We start from the raw sequence: 24604 nt of genomic DNA, 5'->3' as shown, positions 1-24604 counted from the left end.
TTATTTTATGGCGCCATTTTCGCCAGTTATTCACGGTTTAAATGCCGTGTTTTGTCATCCCGTCTGATTGCACATGGCGTGGCGAGGGCGCCGCCATCTTTAAATACCACAGGGCTGACCCTTTGCCGGACACGTGTTGCCACATTGTTTTAGAACATACTGTAGATTGGAAGATTTGTACCACATGTTTATTATTTTGACTTTGTTTTCATTCATGCAGTTAACATTTTGTTCTTCTTGTTTTTCTTTATGGTTAGTGTTTATGTTTTTAATGTAGCTTGCTGTCAGGATTTATTTGGGGGTCGCTTTTACCATCTGCTTGACACCTGGATGTAAATAAATTCTGATTGATTTTAATGAGAGTTTGTGTTTGTGTTGTTTTACACATATTTTGGTCACAATGGCTGTTTGACAGAGCTAGTGCCGAACTCTTTAAGAGCCTTCAACATTATCCTGCAGAAATAACTGTCACGTCTGGGGGTAAGGTGTGGACCCAAACGCAGGAGAGAGAGGGAGGCCGGAGGCAGGAGTTCTCAAAAAACAAAAGGATTTATTCCACAAAGGTAAAAACAAAAAGCACTGCTTGGCAGGATCTAACCTTAACATGAACGGGGATCAAAAATCAGGAGCACATGGAGGGAAGAACAGTACGGTCCGACAGGGAACAAGGGAATGACAAGACCAGATATACACAGGGGATAACGAGACAGGACGAGAGACAGGTGCAGACACAATCAGGGCAGATGGGACACAGGCGGGGCAAAACAGAAACTGTAAGCTGGGGGGAATGTCAAACCTTGACAATAACAGCCCTTATTGTTACTCTGCAGAATAACCCCTAATTTTGAGACTGATTTGCTGTTAAAGTTATCATTTTTCCTGGTTAAAATCCAGGTGGTGCCCCGAGGATTAATTCATTTTGATAATTCAATTTGATAAATAGTCTACTTTATTAATTATTAATAATTGTTGAATAAAATGATTAATAACTCTTGATAACTGGAACAGCGCAACCGCTGTGGCACAACACAGCTCAGTGATGAAGAAAACAGTAGAGGGCTGCAGTCTTGAAATGTTTTTTGAATGGTAGAAGGCAGATTTGGTGGTGGTTTTAGCAGCCGTCTACATCCAGAGGGAGATCGCCAAGCTTCCTGAGCAGTGCCTTTGGGCTTGCATTTCAATGTGAAAAGGTTGGCAGTCAACCATATTTCTTAAATTTCTCACAGGCAGTCGACAAATGGCATGGTTGGGAGCTGTGCGGAGAATGTAGTGCTGATATGCAGTTGGACGTCATCAGCGTAGCAGCGTTTGTGGTGATGGATAATTTGGCCAAGAGGAAGCATGTTTATTGTGAGTTGCTGGAGTGCAGTTGTGGTGTTTTAGGGTGCCATATTGTTGCCTGCTTGAGAGATAAAGCAGGCAATGACTCAAAAGACAAGTGAACTTCCAAAGACAGTAGAGGAAGGTGGTGTGGGAAATGGTCAAAACCTGCCGAGAGGTCCAGGAGGACGAGGGAAGTGATGAGGCCATTGTCTGTGAAACCTTGTTTAAATTGTGTGATCATTAACTCTTCTTCTCATCTGTACATAAAATATTTTTTCCAACAGTTTTCAATATTGTCAACATGATCTTTTTGGAGAGTAGTGGATTTCTCTGCGCAAACTACTGTTGGTCATAGTTCATAATTACAACAAATACCTTCTCACACAGGTTGCAGTTGGAGGGATCTTTGTTGGTCATTGACACTTGTGGTCATTAATTGACATAATTTGAACATAAATTGAAAAGACTCCCTGATTGTATGCTGGTGGAGTTCCCTGATTAGAAAAAACAATCTCCATTGTTTATTCCAGTGGTTCCCGAACTGGGGAGCGTGCAGAGCAATTGGAGGGGTGCGCGGGACAAATGAATGAATAAATGAAGGCTTACACTTTTATTCATTCAGTAGGCTTAATGACACGGCTAGCATTAAATGGACGCATTATTGGTGCAGCTCCCATGTAAACGCAAAGCAGAGGATGAAGCATCACCAGACGCATTTCCAAAGCAATTTCCTTCCAAGGCAAAATATGACGACACATATGTTGCCTTTGGCTCCACCTCTACAACGGTGGGTAATGAGGAGAGACCGCTTGAAGCCGAAGAGGCCACTTGGAGACAAATCATTCAGAGAATAAAGACAAGTCAGTAGACTTTTTCAGAAAGAACTCGTAAACTACAATGCTCAACAGTCTCTCTTTACTAAAGCTGCATCCGTGCCGGCAAGTGCTCAACTCGCTTCATATACAGTTGCCTATGTTGGCACAGTGTAAAAGCCGCACACAGGTGCCCCCCCTATGTACCAGGAGGGGGGGGGGGGGTCTTTATAGACAAATAAAGAACATTCTGTAGGGTTAAAAAAATGTCACCAAACACTATGTACGAAGTCATAACACAATCAGGGGACTACTATCTAAAAATACGTTTTCGACGTGAAGCAAAGGGAAAGAAATGTAGACGTGTCAGATTCTCCCATTCGTAATTTTCCATTGTTTGAGCTCCATGCTTTTCTCCCAGGCTCCTGCTGTCGCAATGACTCGGCCAGCTTTTCACACATAATTACAATCAATTTAGGAAGAATTACAGAAAAAACCAGGGCTGTTAGCAGCCCATTTTCTACTAAATTAACTTGTCCTCAGAACAAGTACAGTTCTGGAAAAAAAAAGTCCTCCTAAATGTTTTTGCATTGTCTATGAGTAAACCTCGTTATGAATATGAGTTGGGTTTTTCATCAGAACACAATCGCACACAGGCGTGGTGTTGGGGGTTGATGACTTGCGACACTATTAATTGAAATGTTGCTTGCTTTTTGTTTAAATAACTGTGCATTGCAGCCTCATGACCCTTATTAGTCTCATGGGATGTGCTTAAATGGCACAGTAAATGTCATGTATATAAATCTATTTCTAACCACAGATAATTAAGTGGCTGCCAAAGTGACTGAATACACAACTTAACAGGATTTACAGCTTGCATGTGGAAATGTGTATATTTATATATATGTATAAGTCTTTCCAAACAATTTAGACACATTTTATGGAGCTGAATATTATTAGATATGTCTTTTTTGTTAAATGTAATACGTTATACGATTGAAGATGGCTACTTTCCTCCGGGGCCACTGACCAAATTGGGGCCCCACACCCTCACACATCTACCCATCCCAAATGTATCATAGGTACAAAATGACCATATAACAACATGCCATTTAACTTGACAACCTTTATTAATAATAAGAAATCAACTGTAAGTACAGATACAGTAGTTTGACTGTATGAGTAAAAAAAAAAATCAACCTGAAATAATTAAATAAAAAACTTAAAACTGAAATAAATATACCAATCTGAGTCACAAATAGCCATCAATTACTCATCAAAAGAAAGTGACTTCCACCACCTCAATCCCTCACAAAAAAGCAGGTGCACACGTCTCTATTTTCTCGATGCAAAGTCGTCAATGAGGTTGAACATTTCTTAACAACATAAATTGATATAAAACTATAGCCAATATGTTATATATTGGCTAAAATGTGTAGCTTATATAAGACCAACTGGTCATTTTACCACTCTTTTTCAACAGAGGTGAATACAGAGGGCATTAGGCGTTCAATAAATGTTCATCAGGAAAAGTCTCCAGTCCAGAGACTGGAGACAGAGATTCTTATCTAATGGGGGGCAGCTTCAGTGTTTGTGCTACAAAGTTTATTTCAACAACATACTCACCTTCAAGTGAAGCTCGAGTTTCTACTTGTCTTTCCCCTTTTTTCTCTCTTGCTCGCTCCTGATTCGTGATGTCTTTTGGACGACATGTTAAAATATTACCTTCTGTAGATTACAGGTCTCTTTTCTCTCTTCCGCCTCACAGATATGCTACTCTATTGCGCATGTGCGCTACCGTGCAAATGCTTCCCCTCGCCCCCAAAACGTAGCCCCCGTTAGAAGATGAAGCCCTACGCACAGCGCGTGTTCTGGGTTTAGGGAGGGGAAACCCGGCTTTTCTCCTCCCAGCTTATATTAATCATAAACCACCTATAATGTGTAATGAGGCTCCGAGGTATGCTATACATTGAGCCTATGAAGTTTTTCCAAAATCAGCAGCTTTGAGAAAGGACCCATACATGGATGTCCCTCTTAGACGGCACAACAACAAACCTCACAGAGAAAAATAACACTTCTGTATTTTGAGGCGCTTCTACTCTGTTTTCTTAAAATCAATAGCTCCATTTACACTGCTGGATACAACATATCTATTACCCCAATTTAGCGTGTCGCCTGTTCTTCTTACATTAACTGACATGGGGTCAAGAGTTGAGCTGGCCCCCTCAATAACCCGTCTCCGAGCGTTCATCTAAACACACGTTTGCTCTGATGTAAATAGGTCGGTGGGACCTGGGTGGGATTTATTGATAAATGAAGAGGTCTTCAAGCTCCTCATCCTCAGAACCGAGGAGGCCATTAATCAGCATAGTACAGCTCTTGGTGAGGCCAGCCGAACAGAGGGCGGGGCCGTCATGTACCATTAGATAACGCCCCCTGGCTCCTCTTCCCTCCCATCAACTCAGCTTCAGGCACTGGGGAGGCAACAACACGCCTTACGTTTACACTGCCCAGTGCACACTAAACATGGGTTGATCATTCAGGTCACCATCAGTCCACCTTTCATTCTAGTCTAAAAACACCTAACGTGTCCTTTGGGCAGCGAGCCCATATGTTGGGGGGTGGAGCTCAGTTTATACTCGTTTCAGCTCTGGCAGCACTTGTTTCAGATGTTGTTTTGGTTTGCGACACTTAAAATCAGGTGTCAAAATTTTATCATATTCGATCAGATTTAATACAAAATGTTATTAATAAGTTTCATAGGTTAGCATAAGCTAATCCAGCCAAGCTAAAATAGTTCACTGAAATAGTGACTGAATTAAGTAAGAGAAAAAGAGGCAGAATACCAGAATAGTATCGGTGATACTAAAACCTGCAGGATGCCGAGGATTGAGTTTGAACCTTCTGGTCCAGTTCTTCATGTACCGTCTCCAGCTTCTCCAGCTTGCACTGAACTGTAAACCCCCACATACAGTGAACTCTTCATTTGAATGCTCCTTATAGAAATGTGATTCTTTTCGGCTCAAAGATTACTGGTATCCAAAATACCTTGAGATAAGGTTTCCACACAGGGCAGTCACCATTGTAAAATAATTAACAATGGTCTTTTTTACTTTATTATACCGACTTTACTTTATAAATCTTGCTACTTTCAAAAAACATCATGCCACGTGCAGCCTGAGATACACAAAACTCTGTAGCAACGACCACCATATTAAAACCTTTTCTGAGGTTTTTTGGCAAGAGATCATTTGAAACTTATTTTCTTTTAGTCTGAGCTAAGTGCAGCATTTCTTTATTTAGCTACATTGTTGGAAAGACCAGAGACTGTACTGCTACATGGATGAGAAATGTTCTCCAGTTTGACATTTGAAACTGTATTTATATAAAGTTAAAGCTTTTAAAAGTCCTCAAATGAATGTAATTGAGATAATCTGCCTAGGTCTTTCTCATTGTTATTTTTGCCTAATTGCTCTGGTCAAGATGCTCCACAAGGCACTTTGCTTTCAGGTCTCAAGGAGCTAATCTGCTGTGAGGATCAGCATTGCCACCAACATTACTCCTCTTCTATATTTCCCTTCTCTGCCTTTCCTCCTAGAACCGGGCCCAAGCTAATTAAATCTTCTGTCATGCATGAAAGTCGTTGTGCTTTCATCCTCCCTCCATTCATGCCAGTCACATCAGGGACATGCTTAATGACATGTTTTAGGGCTGTCAGTCTCTCACACCTGTTAGACATTTCCTTCTGATCGCCCCCGCCTGCACTGCTAATCACTTATGTATACAGACTGTGTTACTGTGCCGCACTTGTCGTGGACGTACGACTTTTTAAATGAGTCGAGGAAGATGTGTGGCAGGCATCTGTCAAAGAGGCTGGAGAGGCAGTTGGAGGGACTCTGAAGATCAAACAGTACGGCAGGGAGACGCACAGCTGGAGGGAGACACTCTTTGTCTCTCCCTCACTCAGGGATACACCAACATATTGTGTGGTTTTAAACTCTGCTGCCACTCATCCTAGAATTTACATGTTCCCAGGTGTAAAAGTGCAGCCAGGTGAAACAATGAGCATTGTTGTGCTGAGAACCAAAGTTCATCACAGCAGAAATCACATCTACTAACATGACGACAGATTAAAACAGCTGTGGTCCATTAGACAAGATGTGAAATGTGTTTACTAGTAGGCATGGGACGATATGAAAATTTCATATCACGATATTAGTGGACAAAAATATCACGATTACGATATTATCATGATATTAGCGCGTCGCTTATAAAATTCTTAAAATGCAAGGAAAAACACTAACCGTGGATCCACTGGTTCCTTCAGAACATTTATTCTCAAATCATTCTCAACACAGTGACACTTGAGGTAGAGAACAAATAGTGTACTGTAAATGTTATGCATTACAAAGTGTAAACTATAGTACCGGTACTTATTTGAACTTTCTTTTTTTGTAAGAAAATACTTCCCTGAGAGTCGAAAGAAATAAGTGACAAATAGAAATAAAGTGACAAAGTAGAGCCAAATGCACACTGATTGTATTACTCTCTGAAACTTTAACAGTGGCTGGCTGCCTGCTACTTAGTACGGCTCTCTGGAAAAATAATAAAATAAAGGCACTGCTCTGTAGTATACAGAACAAAAGCTGCATGGCCAACACAAAGATTGAGTGAAAATAAAGTGCCACAGTAGTCAAATGGACACGGATTGTACTAATAATAATAATAATAATAATACCTTTATTTATAGAGCACTTTTCCAAACCAAGTCACAAAGTGCTTTACATGCAATTAAAAACAGGAAACAAACAATTAGTACAATTAAGACACAATTGAGAGATAAAAACAGACAAATAATACAATCAGTTAAACGCAAGTCTAAAATAGTGAGTTTTTAAAAGTGCCTTAAAAGAAGACAGTGTGTTAGCTACCCTGATCTCCTCCGGCAGGTCATTCCATAAGCGAGGGGCTAAAACAGAAAAGGCCCGGTCACCCTTGGTCTTTAAGTTGGACCAAGGAATGGCCAGGAATGACCCACCAGAGGATCTCAGGGTGCGTTCAGGCTCGTATGAGTCAGGAGGTCAGCTATGTAATCAGGAGCTAGCCCCATACGAGCCTTAAAAGTAATAATTAAAATTTTAAAATCCACTCTAAAACGGACTGGGAGCCAGTGAAGGGACTTTAAAATTGGTGTGATATGTTCTCTCCTGTTGGACCGGGTAATGAGTCTGGCTGCTGCATTTTGAATTAACTGTAGTTTATTTAGATTTTGCTGAGTGAGGCATGAAAAAAGTGAATTGCAGTAATCTAACCGGGATGAAATAAATGCATGTATAACTGTCTCTAAGTTTTTAGATGAAAGAAATGACCTGATTTTGGATATTTTTCTAAGATGGAAGAAGCATGATTGGACAACGGAATTTATATGCTGGTCGAAATTAAGGTGTTTGTCAAAAATAATACCGAGGTTTCTACAAGAAGTGGTGATGTTGGATGAAAGGGGACCAAGATGGGAAGAAATATGATTTTGTGATGAGTCTGGGCCTATGATGAGGATTTCTGTCTTCTCTGAGTTAAATTGTAAAAAGTTTGATGCCATCCAGTTATAGATATCTGCAATGCACATGTGGAGGTTATTTAGTTGATTGGAGTTGCTATTATCAAAGGAAAGGTATAATTGTGTATCATCGGCATAGAAATGGTATTTAATATTGTGTTTTGTAATAATATGACCTAGAGGAAGCATGTAAATGGAGAACAGTAATGGACCGAGAACAGAACCTTGAGGAACTCCATAATCTAATGGTGATGAAGATGACTGAAAATGACCAATTTCTACACAGAAAGACCTTTCGGACAGATAAGAACGGAACCAATCTAAAACCAACCCTGAAATGCCCACCCAATTTTTAAGACGCTCAATTAAAATATTATGATCAACAGTGTCAAAAGCCGCAGATAGATCCAACAGGAGTAGAACAGAGTGTTGACCACGATCAGCTGCTAAAAGAAGATCATTTAAAACCTTAAGAAGTGCCGTTTCTGTGCTAAAACCTGCTCTAAAACCCGACTGAAATCTCTCGAAGAGGTCATTACCGTTCATAAAAGAAATAATTTGATCTGCCACTACTTTTTCTAAAACTTTAGCGATAAATGGTAGTTTTGAGATTGGCCGGAAGTTATTGAGGATATCTGGGTCTAGTGAGGGTTTTTTAAGGAGAGGATGTATGACTGCCATTTTGAAATAATCAGGAACAAGACCAGATGAGAGCGATGAGTTGAATAGTTCCATCAGAATTGGACAGGTTATGGCAAGGGTTTCTTTTAGGAAATGGGTAGGAATGACATCGAGAGAGCAAGTTGAGTTTTTCATTTTGGAAATTTTTTCAGTGATATTTTCTATTGTAAGAAGGTCAAAGGAATTTAAGGTACGATTGATGCTAGGAGGAGAGGGTTCAGAGACAGGCAGGACAGTAAGTGAGATATTGTTTCGGATGTTTTTGATTTTATCTACAAAGAAAGAATGAAACTGTTCACATTTACTACTTTAATACTACTCTCTGAAAAAATATTAAATAAATAATAATAATAAATAATATTACTAAAATACATGAAAAAAATAACACTGGCTTCTACCTGGCTGGTAGCCTTGTGTGACCAAAAAAAAAAAAAAAAAAAATTGGCGATAATTACAGTACCCCACGATAACGTTATCGCGGCCGTTTTTTATATATACGATAATATCGTATATCGCCCCATGCCTATTTACTAGTGACACTTTGTACCTGGTTTTCAACCGCTTAACGATGGAAATATCCAATCAGATGATCAAACAGCAGCAACTAAATAAATATAGTCATGTAGGTATTGAAGTTCAAAGTGAGCATCAAAATAAGGACGAAAGGTGATTTAAGAGACCTTGAATGTGGTGTGGTTGTTGGGGAAAGATGTGCTGCTTTATGTATTTCAGAACTGCTGCTCTGCTGGGATTTTCACACACAATCATCTGCAGGGTTTACAGAGGATTTTTCCAAAAAAAGAGATGTAAAAAACCCAGACTTGTTGAGGCCAGAGGTCAGAAGAAAAGGTTCACATTTGTTAAAACTGATAGAAAGGCAACTCAAATTGCCACATAGTACAACTAAAGTATGTAGACGACCATCTCTGAAAGCAGAACACTCAACCTTGAAGCAGATGAGACTCAGAAGACAACAAAGACTTGTGTCAGTTAAGAACAGGGAACAGGGACAGGAAAGACCACAAAAGATAGAAAAACATTGTTTGGTCTGACAAGTCTAGACTTGTTAACTGACATTCAGATGATATTGTCAGAACTTGGCGTGCACAACTTTAAAGCTTGGACCCGTCCTGCAGGCAGATGGGGGTGGGATGATGCTTAACTGAGTATTGTTACTGACCGTGTCTATCCTTTGCACGACCACAGTACCCATTTCCTCATGGCTACTTCCCGCACACCATGACACAACGCTGACATCATCTCAAACTGGACTCTTGAACATTATTGTGACATCAGTGTATTAAAATGGCATCCACAGTCTAAACCCAGTTCTGCACCTTTGGGACGCGGGGGCACAGGATGTTAACGTCATAGGTGCTCAGCCGAGGAATCTGCAGCAACTGTGTGATGCTGTTGAGTCAATATGAACCAATATTGTCTGGGGAATATTTCCAGCACCTTGTTGATTCTATGTTGTGAAGAATTGAGGCAGTTCTGATGCCAGAAAAGTGGTTCCAGTCTGGTTTTTGCCTATTTTTCTTCTATTGTGTGAAAGATTCAGCAAACACGTATAACGGATGTGGACAGTTCCCTCTTGTTTAGTGTTGGCTTGTTGTTGTTAATGCCACACAAACTGACCAAACCAAAACACAGACTTGTTGGTTTTTGAGGAATAGACTCCAACGGAGCAGCGAATCATCCTCCGTGGGTGTATAGAAGACAGACTGGGCAGCTTTCCATATTTGCTGCGACCTGTTAAAATGTTCGATTGGCTCAGTAAACACGCTGCCCAGGGTCTTTTCAGCTGAATTCAGAGAGCTAAAAAGAAATTGTAACGTGTGTTTGTGTGTCCCTCAGACCAGCGCGGTGCTGTGCTCAGGAGGCTGTGCTCTGCTGGCGGTCAGCTCCTTGTTGGCCATCATCACTGTCTTCCTGCCCAGTGGAGGATGTGAGAGGAGGATCTGCACCCTGGCTGGATACATGCAGATGGCTTCAGGTCAGTAAGACAGATGAATACACCCATTCTTTGTTTGATATTTTTAAGATACAGGACGTCTTTCTCATAAATAACTAATCGATAATTGATTAAGCAAAGCCTCTGAATCGATTCGCCTCCTGGCCAGTGGGGGCGCTGTGCGCAACATTTTCTTATGATTCCTGTTTTGTGGATGGTGGCTGCACGCGACCAAACAACAATAAAATGGCGACGATGGCAAGCGGAAAATCTTTCAGATCAGACGTTTAGACTCATTTTGAATTCCCATTTAAAGAAGGAACACGAGAAACGGACAAAAGTAGGGTGGTGTGTAAAGCCCCTTTCACAGAGAGGGCAAAGCACAGACCGCCGCCGGCTTTCCCATTCATTGTGTATGTGCAACCGCGGCGCAAGGGCGGACTGCTCTGCCGCCGAGGTCGGCGGTGCGCGAGAGGGCGCCTGCCGCGGCGTTTGCGCCGCGCCTGCCTGCGCCGCGCCTGCCTGCGCCGCGCCTGCCTGCGCCTGAATTGAACATTTTTTAATTTCTCCGTGCCGCGCTGTGACGACATCTTGGCCGACTCTACCCGGAGGTGGGCGCGGCACAAACCACGCTCTATGTGAAAGCAGCTTAAGTTGTGCCAGGCACAACTAAAATACAACAGCAACACGACAAACCTGCGGATCATGTTGACACAGAACTGTCTAACTTGTGTACTACAGTACAAATGCACAAGTGAGCCATTATGGTGCTGCTAAGTTTAATTGCTCAGTTAATTTCTATGTGAAGTAACATGCCATGTGTTATAGGCATGAAAATAAAAATAATGAAAAATTGCCAACAGGTATTTGTGTATTTCTACATCTTACTGAATCAATATCGAAGCATTTAAATCAATATCGAATCTAATCGATATCGAATCGAAACCAAAAGAATCCAAATCAAATCCAATCGTGAGGTTCTTAACAATACCCAGCCCTAATCGATAATGACCTAAAGTGTTCCACAGGCCCTTGAAACGACTGTGCCTCTTAGATATAAGACATCCTTATCATATTTCACTTTTAGGTCTCACGCTGTAGCAATCGCTGATAGTGCTGCTTTTTTCCAGAACGATAAAAAAAAAGCTGAATTTGTCCCCCATCAGTCAAAAAAAAAAGAAACAAAAGAAACAACTCGAGGACAGCTGCTGCTAGGCAACCGGAGTCTGCATGGCAGGGATGAGGCAGCGGAAGCAGGGCGAAGATAGATTTAGAGGCTGCCGTAAAAAGACAATTACGCCACCTTAACACAGGTCATTGGTTCAGGGCTACATGAGACTTATCAGGCTGCTGCTTTCACTCTAACAGAGAAGTAGGCCCGTAAACACAGCGGGGGCTTGTCAATGCCTAAGCCTTAAAAACTAATGACACAAGAGCTCAGGGTTCACGCCACTATTTAGTACCAGTCCTCACTCTGCAGCTCTGGCTTCAGATCATTTTAATGCAGTTGGTTCATATTTATTCTTCTTGTTATATTGGACAGCAGGGCTCGTATTTCCTGTGGTTTCAGCAGTGTGTTTTAATTTACATCAATGTTGTATTTGTGACGCTATTAGGATTTATGAGTCTCCAACAGCCTGCTCTCTGTTACACATAAGCCCTTAATTGTTGCTTTTTATCAACCCCCATTTTTTATCTTCGTACCCTCCGTCCTTTTGGTTATTGAGCAGCTCATTTAAATCCCTGCATGTGGCATTTAAAGGGGACCTATTATGGCATCTAATACCTATTTTAAACAGGCCTTGAATGTCTTAAAAACAAGCTTTTGATTGTTTTTGCTAAATAAATTAGAAATTCAGTCTCTAAGCCATGTCTTTATCTTCCCCGTTTCTAACCTCCTTCTCTATGTGGGATTGTGAGTGGGCGGGGAGGCTATGATAATGAGGCACTGTGCTGATTGGCTGCCTGACGCGATGACGCGAATGACGCGATACACCGCTACGAAAAAATGTCGGAAGCTCCGGCCGGCGGAGATAGTTGTGGGCGTGGTTTCACGCATCGCTCCTGTCGTGACGTCACGACAGGAGTAGAATCTGAACGGCTCGTAGAAGTCGCATGACACTGGAAGGCTCATCTGGGCGGCTGTACAGACACTGCAGAATTTGGTTGCTTTCCTCCTTCTCTGAGTTGGCAGGTTGAGGGGAGACCACTTTATATATGTTAAAGCAAGAGAAAACCTGTTTTTCATAATAGGTCCCCTTTAAAGGAGCCGTCTGTAAGAAATGGCCAAAACTGGTACTGCAGTCACTTTCAAGATATTGTTGAGCGGCGTGTACCCTCCCCCTCCTCCCCCCGACCAGAGGTTGCCAGGTAGGCTGCAGAATGCAGCAGGAACGTAGGCTGCCATGGCTGCGATAATTAGAGCCGAGCTGGCAACCCGGATGCCGAAACAAATACTGACTTGGTGATTGGGAGATAGGTGGAGGGTGGAGGTTCAGGCCAAAACAAAAAATGACAACATAAACATCAGTTGAGGGCTGCAACTCCTCTTTTTAAACTGGAATATCCTGGCTTGAGTGCTGTTGTCAGTGACATAAGTATTTGAAATGAACATGATTTTTAAATGTCTGTTGACATATCGGGGTCATTTTATGATTCGTTTGATTATTGCTCTTACATACAGCTCCTTTAAGTAAGCATGATTACAGACTGAATTCACTGCGCAGGTGAAATCTTTATTGACAAAGGTGGAACTTTCACAAGGTCAGGTTAACACAAGGTTGTGTGTTTAAACGGCAACTCGTTGCTTACAGGCAGACTGAACACATCTCTGTCTGACTCCAGCATCAGATCAATGTGGCTTTGGGAAAACGAGAGCGCATCTGTGGCAAAGCAAGAATATTGAGTCTATTCTGTGTGTGTGTGTGTGTGTGTGTGTGTGTGTGTGTGTGTGTGTGTGCGTGCATTTATAATCCTGTTATGTGTGTCTATTGTAGCAATAGTCTAAATAGACAAAATAACAATGCAGAGCGAGGATCTGTGCTTTTGTTCCGTTTCCAGGTCGACTCTTGTCTAGATAGACGGAGGTTTAGCGGAGATCCCACAAAGCCCCGAGGAGGGCACATCAGAGGAGTGTTTGTTTTCCCACTACTGCTCGTGTGTGTGTGTGTGTGTGTGTGTGTGTGTGTGTGTGTGTGTGTGTGTGTGTGTGTGTGTGTGTGTGTGTGTGTGTGTGTGTATTGAGGGTACTATCAAAGTGGGCTGATAAACTGTAACAAGCAGATTAGGAACTATGGTTTTCTTTGTGGTGCTGCTTTTGATGACGGGTGTTTTCTGGCAGATTGGGAGAAACGAACTGCTGATGAGACGTTGCTCATCAACATTCCTCTTGCATCTGGCAGTGATGCTCGTTTTGATCCTCGACCACATATTTTCTTTTTTTTTAGCGGCGTCTCTCACAAACGAGACGTCAGCATGTGTGTGATGTGTTGCTTTATGTAGGAAGACTTAAAGTTAATAAGTGAAAAAGTGGAAGACGAAACTTTGCTGACTATTTCTTTCTTTAGTCTGAGATTAAGATTTGAATCACAATAAATGTGGAGAAGACATTACCCGCTGAGGAAGTGAGAAGTTATTGTGTGATTTGATGTTCGTTGGAACAGATGGAACAGGGAACGAGGCATAATAGAAAAGAATTGATTGATTATGAAGGAAATACTGTATAAGTCCCTTCTACAAGATTCAAAGCCAATTCCATCCATCCATCCATCCATCCATCCATCCATCCATCCATCCATCCATCCATCCATCCATCCATCCATCCATCCATCCATCCATCCATCCATCCATCCAGTTCATTCGAGTTTAGTTGAGTAGGGACATTTTTTACCATGAAGAAGAAAACATGTGTATGTGCTTGCTTTGTTTTCATTTAATTTTACTAAATCTTCCTTCAAGGATACAGGTGACAGTGTCTTCTGAGTGTGAACTCTAGATACAAACTTTGACTTAACTTGCATTTACAGACCTTATTTACCATAAAAAAAACACAAGTTAAAGATTTTTAAAGAAACCTTTCTGGTATGTTGTTTAAGTCATCTTTAAGAATGTATCTGGAAGGTTCAGGATCCCGAAACATCTATATTGCTCAAAGGTTTTGTACAGTAGGTTTTCTATACGCGCTACCACCCACATGCACACATTCAAGGTTGCATGGGTCAAACAAGAAAAGTCTTCTCCAAGGTGCAACTGCCCCGCTCCTTTCTTTCTCAGACCTGTGCTCTCACAGGGGGCAGTTCAAAATTAGATGTGAACTTCATCCAGTGGTTGAGCTACTGCACCCACAAAAGCTGCTGCCATCAATGTTTTACGCTCCGAGTGAGGAAGGCAGAACAGTTCTTTGAGCTATTTCTCTCATCATGCATTTTTCACTGGTTTGTGCTTTTTAGTGATCAGGATTTGTTGGATTGCCTGCTACTTTGGCTGAGCGTTTTTGGTATACACATCTTTCTCTGTGTGCACCCCATACACAAACACGTACAGTATACTTAATATTATACATTATTTCAAATGCAAGTAAGTGACAGTTACCTTGCCTTAGTTCTCACTGGTTACACTGGTTTATTTATAATTGGGGTTCGTCCTGCTGCAACGGACTCTCACGCTGCAGTTATCCATTCAGGGCTGAAGACGCGTCACACTGATGAGTGTAGAAGTGCTCGCCACATGCACAACCTTAATCTGAGCCGTTTTCTTGCAGGGCATAGTCACATTACCATACGGAGAACGTTTACACCTCGCAATTACAATAAAATGTGCAGGAGATTTTAATTGCTACAGTGCCTTAACGTTGTTTTCTCTTTTTATTGATTTGGCTGCGAGTGAGTAGTACGCCAGTTCAAAAATGATTTTAGAGTGAGTAAGTTTCAGTGGGAGATTCATGGGAAGAAAACTTGAAAGGAAAGTGCCTGAAGGCTTGTTTTTCTGTTCTGAAAGAAACATCAACCAGAGATTTTTTTCCTTCTTACTCATGCAGTTGGAGATGTTTGCGTTGCCCCATCTGGAGTAGCGGCAGAAGCTTGTGGTGCTTCACTGTTACATGCAGAGATAAAAGGGAAGAAATGGCACAAATAGTTAAATGGGGAACCATCAAATCTGGCATTGCTTTTTTCGGGACCACTGTTGGACTTCTGTTTTGCTTTTGTTATACAGGTATATATTTCATGAAATTTGTAAACCTAAATCATCCTGAGCTGCATGCCCCTAATAACAAGTCAATTGGGCGAGTTAAAAAATAAAATCAAAGAAGTTTTCACATGTTCATCTCAAGTAAAGGTGGAGTATCGGCCCCAAGTTGAATAAGTTGACTGAAGAAACATTTGATTTCATTTTAGAAAACTATCCTGAGGTATTTGTACACTTCAGCTTGTTCTACTTTCCGAAAACATGCACTGGATTTACAACTTTTCTAACATGCAACCCATTTAAACAAAGCAAACTCCCTCACGTTAAAAGTACAACTCACACAGATATAAACAAATACCTGCTATGTGAAAATGTGACAAAACTAACACAGAGGAAGAGTAATTCTCCATCTGCATGTGATTTATCAGTGATGCCCCCACACATGCCTGTTAGATGAACCTCACTCTTTGGCTGGAAAAGGGCTAAGACCAGAATCAGCTCTGTGGGTGATGGGAGTGAGACACAAAGAGGCTGGTTGCCTAGACAACTGTCACTAGGCGAGAGCTGGGGTACACCTGGGACAGGTCACCAGTCCATCACAGCACCCTGAACAAGTAGGGTTAAAAAGAATAAGTGCATTAGAATATCAAAATCATAAGTAGATGAGCTTTATTCTCTGCTGCGCCCTTTTTTTGCTTGTATTTATAAACTATTTTCTGGAGCATATAACATATTTCCCTGCAGATTTCTGAATCTAGTTCACTTGGACTTTAAACACGCGCATTTGAGTAATGAGCACCTAAAGAAAAAAGTCAGTCTAATAAATTTTAGCCATGCAAGTTATATTTTGTAGGGTGGTGTAGATCTATCACCGCCCCGTAAGGGTTTAAATGTTACCATGCTAATGTTTGCTAATATGTAACAATCGAAAAGATGGTAAGTATTACACCAAATAAGTAAACTGGTATTCATGTTTAATTAAGATGCTTCTGTGCTTAAAGAATCTAAATGATAGGATATGAGGGAACGAAATGACAATCGTACTTGTCCCAGTGAGTTTGTGAAGGAGATGTTTTGAGTTTTATTCTTTTTGTTTAAAGCTTCTTAACTATCCTGCAACCTAATTCTTCCCTCGATCCCACATGTTTGTTTGACGCAGGGTAAAGTGATAGGCAGCTACATCAATAACGATCAATATTCCTCTGTCATGTTCGGATAAAACAGCGCTTTACTCTACCTCAGCCTCAGGACCGTATCTGAATGAAAGTACAGCAGAATGAATGAAAAGTCATCATTCACTCTCTGCTGCAGCTTTTGGATGGTGGATATCTTCTTCATTGTTTTTTTTTAGTTTTTTTTTTTTCTGGTTTCCTGTGTGCTCCCTGTACGCACTCACACATCAAGTTGTGCAAGCTTCAAGCCGGGCCTGCTGCTGCGTCAGCGTTCCCTTGGGAAAGCTGCTATGCAGATGTCCTCCGAAGCTCAGTGATGATGATGATCAAAGTGCTTGCAGTGTTACTGCCAGAACCCACCTGTGATGCGCGTCAATCATCCCTCCGATACAGATGAATACATGTTCTATATCAGGCAGAAACAATTAACACATTCTGTACCAGCATCATTTGATTTATACTTAGAGAGTTTTTCTGTCATCACCCTGTGCAGATGGATGATCAGTACATTGTTTATACCACTTTTAGTATTTTAGGAGTTCTTCCCTTGTAAAGGAAGGAAAAAGTTTTCCTTGAGACCAAATGTCATTAAAGTTTTGTTTGTGTATTGGTGAACTCCTTCTGGCTGCCTTCAGGGACAAAAATGTATTAATTCCCCATCAACTGTTCCACATTTCTCTGTGATGGGGGAAACTTTTTGTCAAGACCAGTTTTCAAGGAAGGCTCCTTTGGAATCTTTCATTTATGGGCAGAAACTTTGTTCCACCCTTCAGGCTGCTTCCCTCTCTCTTATTTATCGTGCCTGTATGAGAATGTGTGCAGCACGTCCGCAGTCCTTTTTCTGACGAATCCTGCTTTTGACTCCCATCAAACTCTTTTTTTTTCTTTTTTTTTATTTCATCTTTTTCTTTCAACTCCTCTCTTCTTGCTCAGCGTTTCCCATAAGCATAACTTGATCCAAATCAGAACCCCCAGAACCTTTATTGTTTGTTTTGTGGCAGTCGCTCATATTCCATTCAGTTTCATCAGTGGGTCGGCTGCAGGCTTTCACGTATGCCTCCAAAAAGTACTTTTTCTGCAGTAAAACTTTATTCACCTTCTAATCTCACTGATCCGCAGAGCACCTCAGAAGCGGAGAAAGTCGATTAAGCTTTTACACATCCTGCTTTGTGGTATGTGACTGTTTGGGGATGCATGCTGACAGACTGTGACCCAGTTTGGATGCAGTGTGATACGGACACTGTAACCCACCGCACCTGTGCCACACAGCACTCTGACAATAGATATTAATCATATACATGTGAGTCTTGTCAGTGGAAGTGTGTGTATGTGTAAATAAGTGTGTGTCACATTATCAGAGCTGCTTTTTTGCTGACGAGTAATAAGATTTGTCACTATTACTGCTTCCTGCACGCACGCACCCTCTCACACACACACACACAGCAATCAGTTTTGTACCCTTGAGTTAATTATACAAGATGGCCAGATTTACACCGAAATTATTAATATTCTAGGCAAACACTAGACAGGCAATTCATTTGACAAAGCTTTATAAATATGAAACATGTTTGATTCACTAAATAAAACCTTTTGCTGCTATATTACAGCATCTGTCATCATTGCAAATGTTCCCATAAAGATAAACTGGGCCCAATGTGTAGTTATGAATCAAAGCTTGCTTGTTTGTGTATTTCTGCATGATGCGCTGCCTCATTGGTCTAATCTGAAGTCTGCTGTAATTACGAACACAGAAAACACTCGGCTCTGCTCACCCACTGATACATTACCCACAAAAACCACAGTAATTGGTCCACCAGTCAATTAGAGCCAGACCATAATTAAGACTGAACTTTCATCCTATCCGGTTCATCAGTTTTCTTTTAATTTATAGAAAAGGTCTCTTATAGACCGTGTGCAAGGTTGGTCTTCTTAGATCAGCCGTTTTTTAATCCATCTTTAGTGTTGCCTTCTTAAAAGCTTGTCTGTGCTAAAAGATGTTCCTCGTATGTGAAGATGCAAGAAAACCAGTGCGCCAGAGAATTTTCTTCCAATATTAATATCCTTAAATATTAATTTACCTTCCCAGTGTGTGTTCATATGTGCACACACATGCACATGCACACACACGCACGCGCACAAACTTGCATAGCTATCCTTATCAGGACATTTTGCAGGACAGCGGGATGCTGGAGTAATAAAAAAAAGTCCTTTATTAAACAAAAGTGCTGCCTACTGCAGGATATAAAAAGAAAAGAAAAACAAAAGACATTAGAAGAGCTGGGATGACACAGGAGAGCACAGCTTATAGAACAAATGGACAAGCAGGGGAAAGAAGAAGACAAGACTCTGGTCCTTTTTGAAAGCTGCATACTTGGTATTCAATGTAGTACATACTGCATACTGGTCCACCAGTCGACATTAGTAAGTAGTCGGCCACCCTAATCCTGATTATGTTAATGTGACCCCTGCAAAATGCTTGTGGCCAGCTGCTGTAGATGCCCTTTCCATTATGGGATGCAGTATGTGAGGTAGACTGGTCAGCTGCACACAGGAAATGTTTGCAGAAATAACACAGCATACGGATTAAATAACACCATAACGGTTATTTCTCATGTTCTTTGGATGGGGCAGTTTCTCATTCGAGATACAGGTGTGAAACATCAGGGAAGAGAGACATTAAGGGAGGGTCAGAGTTTTAGATAAAACACAAAACAACGACACCACAGAAAATAACCCAAGAAAACCAAGATTGACAAAAATTCATTACATAAGAGTCTCCAAGAACAGATATGAGCCTAAGAACTCGAGCAGGGCAGCTGTGAAGATGCTGTCGGAGACAACAAAAGAGACTGAGTCAGGCATGGGCGCGAGGACTGAGTCAAGGACAGGGACAAAGACACTCATTGGAGGAATGACACACAGGAACAAAAACAGACTAAAAGACAGACTTAAATACAGAGAGAGAAAGGGCTTCAGGTGCAGTGGCTGACATTGGGGCAAGACTTTGAGCATGGCTGAAGGTTTGAAACTGTACTTGGCTCAGAGTCTGGAGCTGGACAACAGTCATCATCTGGAGCCGGAGTTGGACGAGGGGCAAAGGTGGAGTCAGAGACGAAGTCAGACAGTGGAGCTAGGACTGGGCGAGGGACTGAGTCTGGAGCTGGGGCTAAAACCAAGTCTGTCAGGGATGGGGGCTGGATGTTGATCGTTGACAGGAAGGGAAGCTGGAGCCGAGGTTGGCGGTAAAACTGGACCAAATACAAATAGAAATGATTGTTATCTGAGTTTGTAAAGACATCTGTCATCCAACATTCAAACATGGGCAATTTAATACCAGTTATTTAATACCAGAGCCCATTTAACCAGGTAATAAACCCTTTTTCCAACACTGTCAGACTTTGCTATCATTTCATTTTCTTGCAAAAGATAGAAGTTGGTGCGTGACTTCTGCTGAAGTCATGGCTGCTGACTCATATACACACAAGGAGCAATTTCAGAACAATAGCAAATGACTAGTGTTTGAATCGTCTGCTGTGGAATCAGTCACAGAATGCAGACTTAGTTTTGAAACTTTGAAAGAACTTTAATGAATGAATGTTGGCATGTTTACATGAAGTTTGGTTGACAGCGCTCGAGCCAGGAGGAGGCTCCACGGCAGAACCAGCTGCTTTCCTGAAGCCGTCTCCAAAGTTGTACCGTGTTGCCTTTGTTAGTGTTTTGTCACATCAGTCTCTTAAATGTGACACCCTTTAATTTAGTTTACTTTTTATCCAGCCCACATTTAAGAGCTTATGACTGAAGAGCAGATTGTAAAAACACTCCTAAGTCAATTGTGATAGACTGATGCCGGTAGCTTCATCAACATTAATATATAATACAATGAATTTACACTACTTGAAATTATAGAAGTGGCACTGTTTAATCTGGAGTTAATTAGTAGTTTGGTAATGACCAGTATGGAGCAGTACCAATTTAGCACCAGCTCTTGATTGCAGTTTGCTTCTGTCAGAGAGGAGAACCATTTCAGAGCACAAACATTTCTCTTTGCTATTCCCCTCCTGTCAGCCTTTTCTTTCTGCTCCTCCATCACTCTGCCGTGAAAGTTCCAACAAATACGCACGCCAGCACAGTTATGCACCCAAACACACTCAAAGAACTCGCGGTCATGTATATTACATGAGTCCTCCACGTCTGAAGGGCTCTCTGCACTTTTTTTTTTTTTTTCTCTTTTCATTTTTGGAACTAACAGCCAAGGATGATGAGGGGAAAGCTGGATCCTGCACTTAAGGCCTCTTCTTTTTCCTCGTCTTTTTTTTTATTTCTACTGAAACCTCTGTTTATGGTTGCAAATGTTCAAACACCATTCTACAATCCAATGTTTGTGTAATGGCTGTAAAGAGCTGAGACGGGGAAATCAAACAAACACTTTGTCAGATGATGTGCAAGTGTTTTTACAGTAATGAGATCTTGTCTCACATGGATCGTCCCGCTTCTTCCTAATCTCCTGCTTTTACGTATGTGACGCTCGTCTGCACCGTGCATATTTTGCTTTACAGAGGTTGGTACAATGGAGTTAAAGGATTTTTCAGCAACAAAGCGTTCCTAAAATTAGTTTTTACAATGGAGTTTAATTGGCTGCTAAATATTTTATTATGAGAAGAAATATGAAATACTTCAAATAAATGCATAATGATTTCAGTTGTTGGAGGTGTAACTTGTCTTCTCCTTCCAACAATCACTGGTTATACTGTACTGTATATACAGTATAAGAGCACACTGACTGAGATAAGGTCACAGTAGCATAACTCCAGTGTATGGTATGTAGACTTGTGTGTGTGTGTGTGTGTGTGTTTGTGTTTGTGTGTTTGTGTGTGTGTGTGTGTTCCTGTAATTCCCATCAGTGCCTGTTTGATGAGAATTATGAGCCAGAATGACTCATTGTTGTGTCTGTGGCTGCTGAATTGCAGTTACTGTAGTTCAGCACACAGGTCCTTCATCTGCAAACACACACACACACACACACACACACACACACACACACACACACACACACACACACACACACACACACACACACACACACACACACACACACTTGCACGAGAGAGTGTCTCCAGTATGTATATTTGTGTGTGCATGTTTATGCAGGCCTCTCTTTCCGTTTCATTTCTCTTTTGTTGTTTTACCCTCTTCCCTCTCTTTCAGTGATTGATCTTCAGCTCAGAGGCTTCTCCTTAGTATGCAGTGATGAGTGAAATCTTGTGCCACTTTATTGTGTTTTGTGTGTGTGTACCATCTGTGTTGTTTAGGATGAGTTTTTATGAAGGTCTGAGGCCGCTGGTAGATGATACACACACATACACATGCACACACACGTGTACACCATGATTGATTATCTTGTGCTGCTCAGTTGCTGAAGCTTTACTTGTGTTTATGACTTCCTCATTTGCATGAGTTAGATGAATGCCTTTTCTCTGCTAAGTGAATTAGAAAGGTTGTATTTGGGATTTTATGCATGTATGCCTGCATGCATCCTGAACAACCTTTTGTAAAATACACAGTGTACAAATAAAGGGTTGAAAAAAGGATGTGAAAGACTTTTAAGCTCTTAATACTAATATTCACAACTCCACAGAGTTCTGAATGTATTGATATAAGTTCTTCATCTTCTTCATCTCTGCCTTTGATCATTCTGATAGTTCTGAACAAAAACATTTCTTAAGGAACAGTTTTTATATATTCAGCCTATCCAACAATAAAATAACTTTTAAAATGTGTTCAAAAAGACATTTGGAAAAAAGTATATGGTTAACTCTTTAGACTCCCCCTGTTTGCAATCATTTTCTTAGCATACCCACAGTTATACTTTTACCTGGCATTAATCTGTGATTTGGGTGATTCAGTCATAACTGGACAATTCAGGATACATCAGCTTGCGCCTGGTCTCCCCATGCGTCTTCAGTGACCCACGTCCAGATCTCCTCAAACATGACAAACATGCGCAACATTTTCATTTTCAACAGCTAAATGTCTTTAATTGTGTAAATGAATGATCTGAAGACAGACATCAATACTATCGTATCATTAGGGCCGAACACTTACAGTGCGAAGACCCTATTGTATCTGTAAGAGTTCTTGTTGTTTTTCTCGTTTTTATTTATTTTTTTCTTCCGACAAAGTGAGGGCCTTTTTGCCCCCCTAAAGGTGCCCAAAAAGTCACCAAATTTTGCACGCAAGCCAAGCCTGTGAGTGAGCATTAATTGGCGTGGCCTAATGGCTCAACAGCGCCCCCTAGAAAACTTCGTGCCTCAAGCCCCACAATACGGTTCGACGTACATGCACGAAAATCGGTAAACACCTGTATCATGTCGTCAATATTTCATAGATCCTATTTTCTGCCATAACTTTAAATGGTATGACATACAGAGTCGTGGGTGGTGTCATCGGACTTGGTTTTGACTCTTTCACCTTAATTGGTGCAAATTATCCCCGTCCCTTCTTCTGATTGGTCGATATGTGATAGTTCCTACTTTCTGCAATAACTTTTGAATGGTTTGACATAAAGACTCGTGGGTGGTGTCATCGGACATGGTTTTGAGTCCTTGACCTTTATTGGTGAAAATTGCACGCACGAGCCCCGTTCATCGCTGCTTGCCGCTTTAATTATCATTATTATCTCATTCTCCTGCACCCTCTCCACCCAACTGAGAATCATGTTATCTTTCTTCTGTGTGGAGGTTTTATGTTTATAGTCGGTCTCTCCCTGATTGTATAGAGTTCTTTGTAGTTTTTGTTTTTACTTTCTTTTCCTTTTTCTTTTTTTCTTTTTTTAATATGTTTACTTAAAATGAAAAAAAGAATATTACTGCTTTAACTTTGTACTATGTACTGCCATACCTAAATAAAGTTGTAAATGTACATCTACCCACATTCACATTGGTCAGTACAGACCCTTTTTTGTGTAAAATATCCTAACAGTATAATGCAAAACTAATTAGATACCTAGCCATGGAAACCTGGCCCAGGGGAAGACTTGAGGCAACACTGCAGTCCATGAGTGAAGTGATGAGGGTTCGTACATCGCCCTGGATCTGTAAACTGTAAACAAACAGAATTGTGGAAACCTTCCCCTGAAACCACATGACGTTCCTCCAACCAATTACAGACAGTGCTCGTTGTGTTCCAGGTCACGGTGGGGGACAGAGGAAGATGCTCGGGACACTTTACGATGGGGCATGTTTTCTTCAGGAGTACGAGTGGGATGGGGAGGAGCTAGCTCGTTGTGCTTTGTTGATGTTTTGTTCAAATGTCAACAGGTGTGATGTAATCCAGAAATTGCTTACGGTACCTTTAATGCTACTTTTAAACAGCAACTAATGGCTGTTGGTTGAGGTCGCACACATTTTTTGAATAGCCACTAGATCCAACTTCACACTTATCTGTCAGATACACAAGTGTATTTACATTCTCATCTAATTCCTGGTAAGATGCAAAAGTATACAATATTACCATCAATAAACTGTGGTTAGAGCTAGTGTCTACCATAAAAGTATGGCTGTTACAGACAGGTTTAAGGGGGCTATATAATGAGAAAGAAAGAAAAGTGCTTTCAAGCTTTTATTTGCCACTTTGACGTGACTAACTAACTCAAAAAGTCTGACATTAAACAGTCCTGTCACTTTATTTGGGGACATCTAACTATGTCGTCCAGTGAGCTTTTCAGATTTATAGGATACTGGGACATCAGAAGAACAAGCTCACAGTAAAATTATTTATCCTCTCCGCCTTCATCTCCTTCCAGCTTCGTATCGGGATGCATTTGCTGCACAGAAGTAGGTTTCACAAAGCTGTAGCTGATTTAAAAAGCCTTTCAGGGCGAGAGAGGTGGAGTGATGTTGAGCAGCTGCCTCCATCCCCTAAA

At 41.2% G+C, this 24604-nt stretch overlaps 1 protein-coding gene across 1 annotated transcript in view; it reads left to right on the top strand.

Moving 5' to 3' along the window:
- LOC133459793 (LHFPL tetraspan subfamily member 7 protein) overlaps positions 1-24604 on the top strand; it is a 141758-nt gene that overhangs the window by 38651 nt on the left and 78503 nt on the right. Inside the window, exon 2 of the mRNA XM_061740082.1 lies at positions 10231-10369. Coding sequence (XP_061596066.1) covers positions 10231-10369 — 139 coding nt within the window. The remainder of the gene's footprint in view (positions 1-10230; positions 10370-24604) is intronic.

This window comes from Cololabis saira, chromosome 14 (genome assembly GCF_033807715.1).
Source record: "Cololabis saira isolate AMF1-May2022 chromosome 14, fColSai1.1, whole genome shotgun sequence".
Taxonomy (NCBI): domain Eukaryota; kingdom Metazoa; phylum Chordata; class Actinopteri; order Beloniformes; family Belonidae; genus Cololabis; species Cololabis saira.
This window is presented reverse-complemented; position numbering and strand designations above follow the sequence as displayed.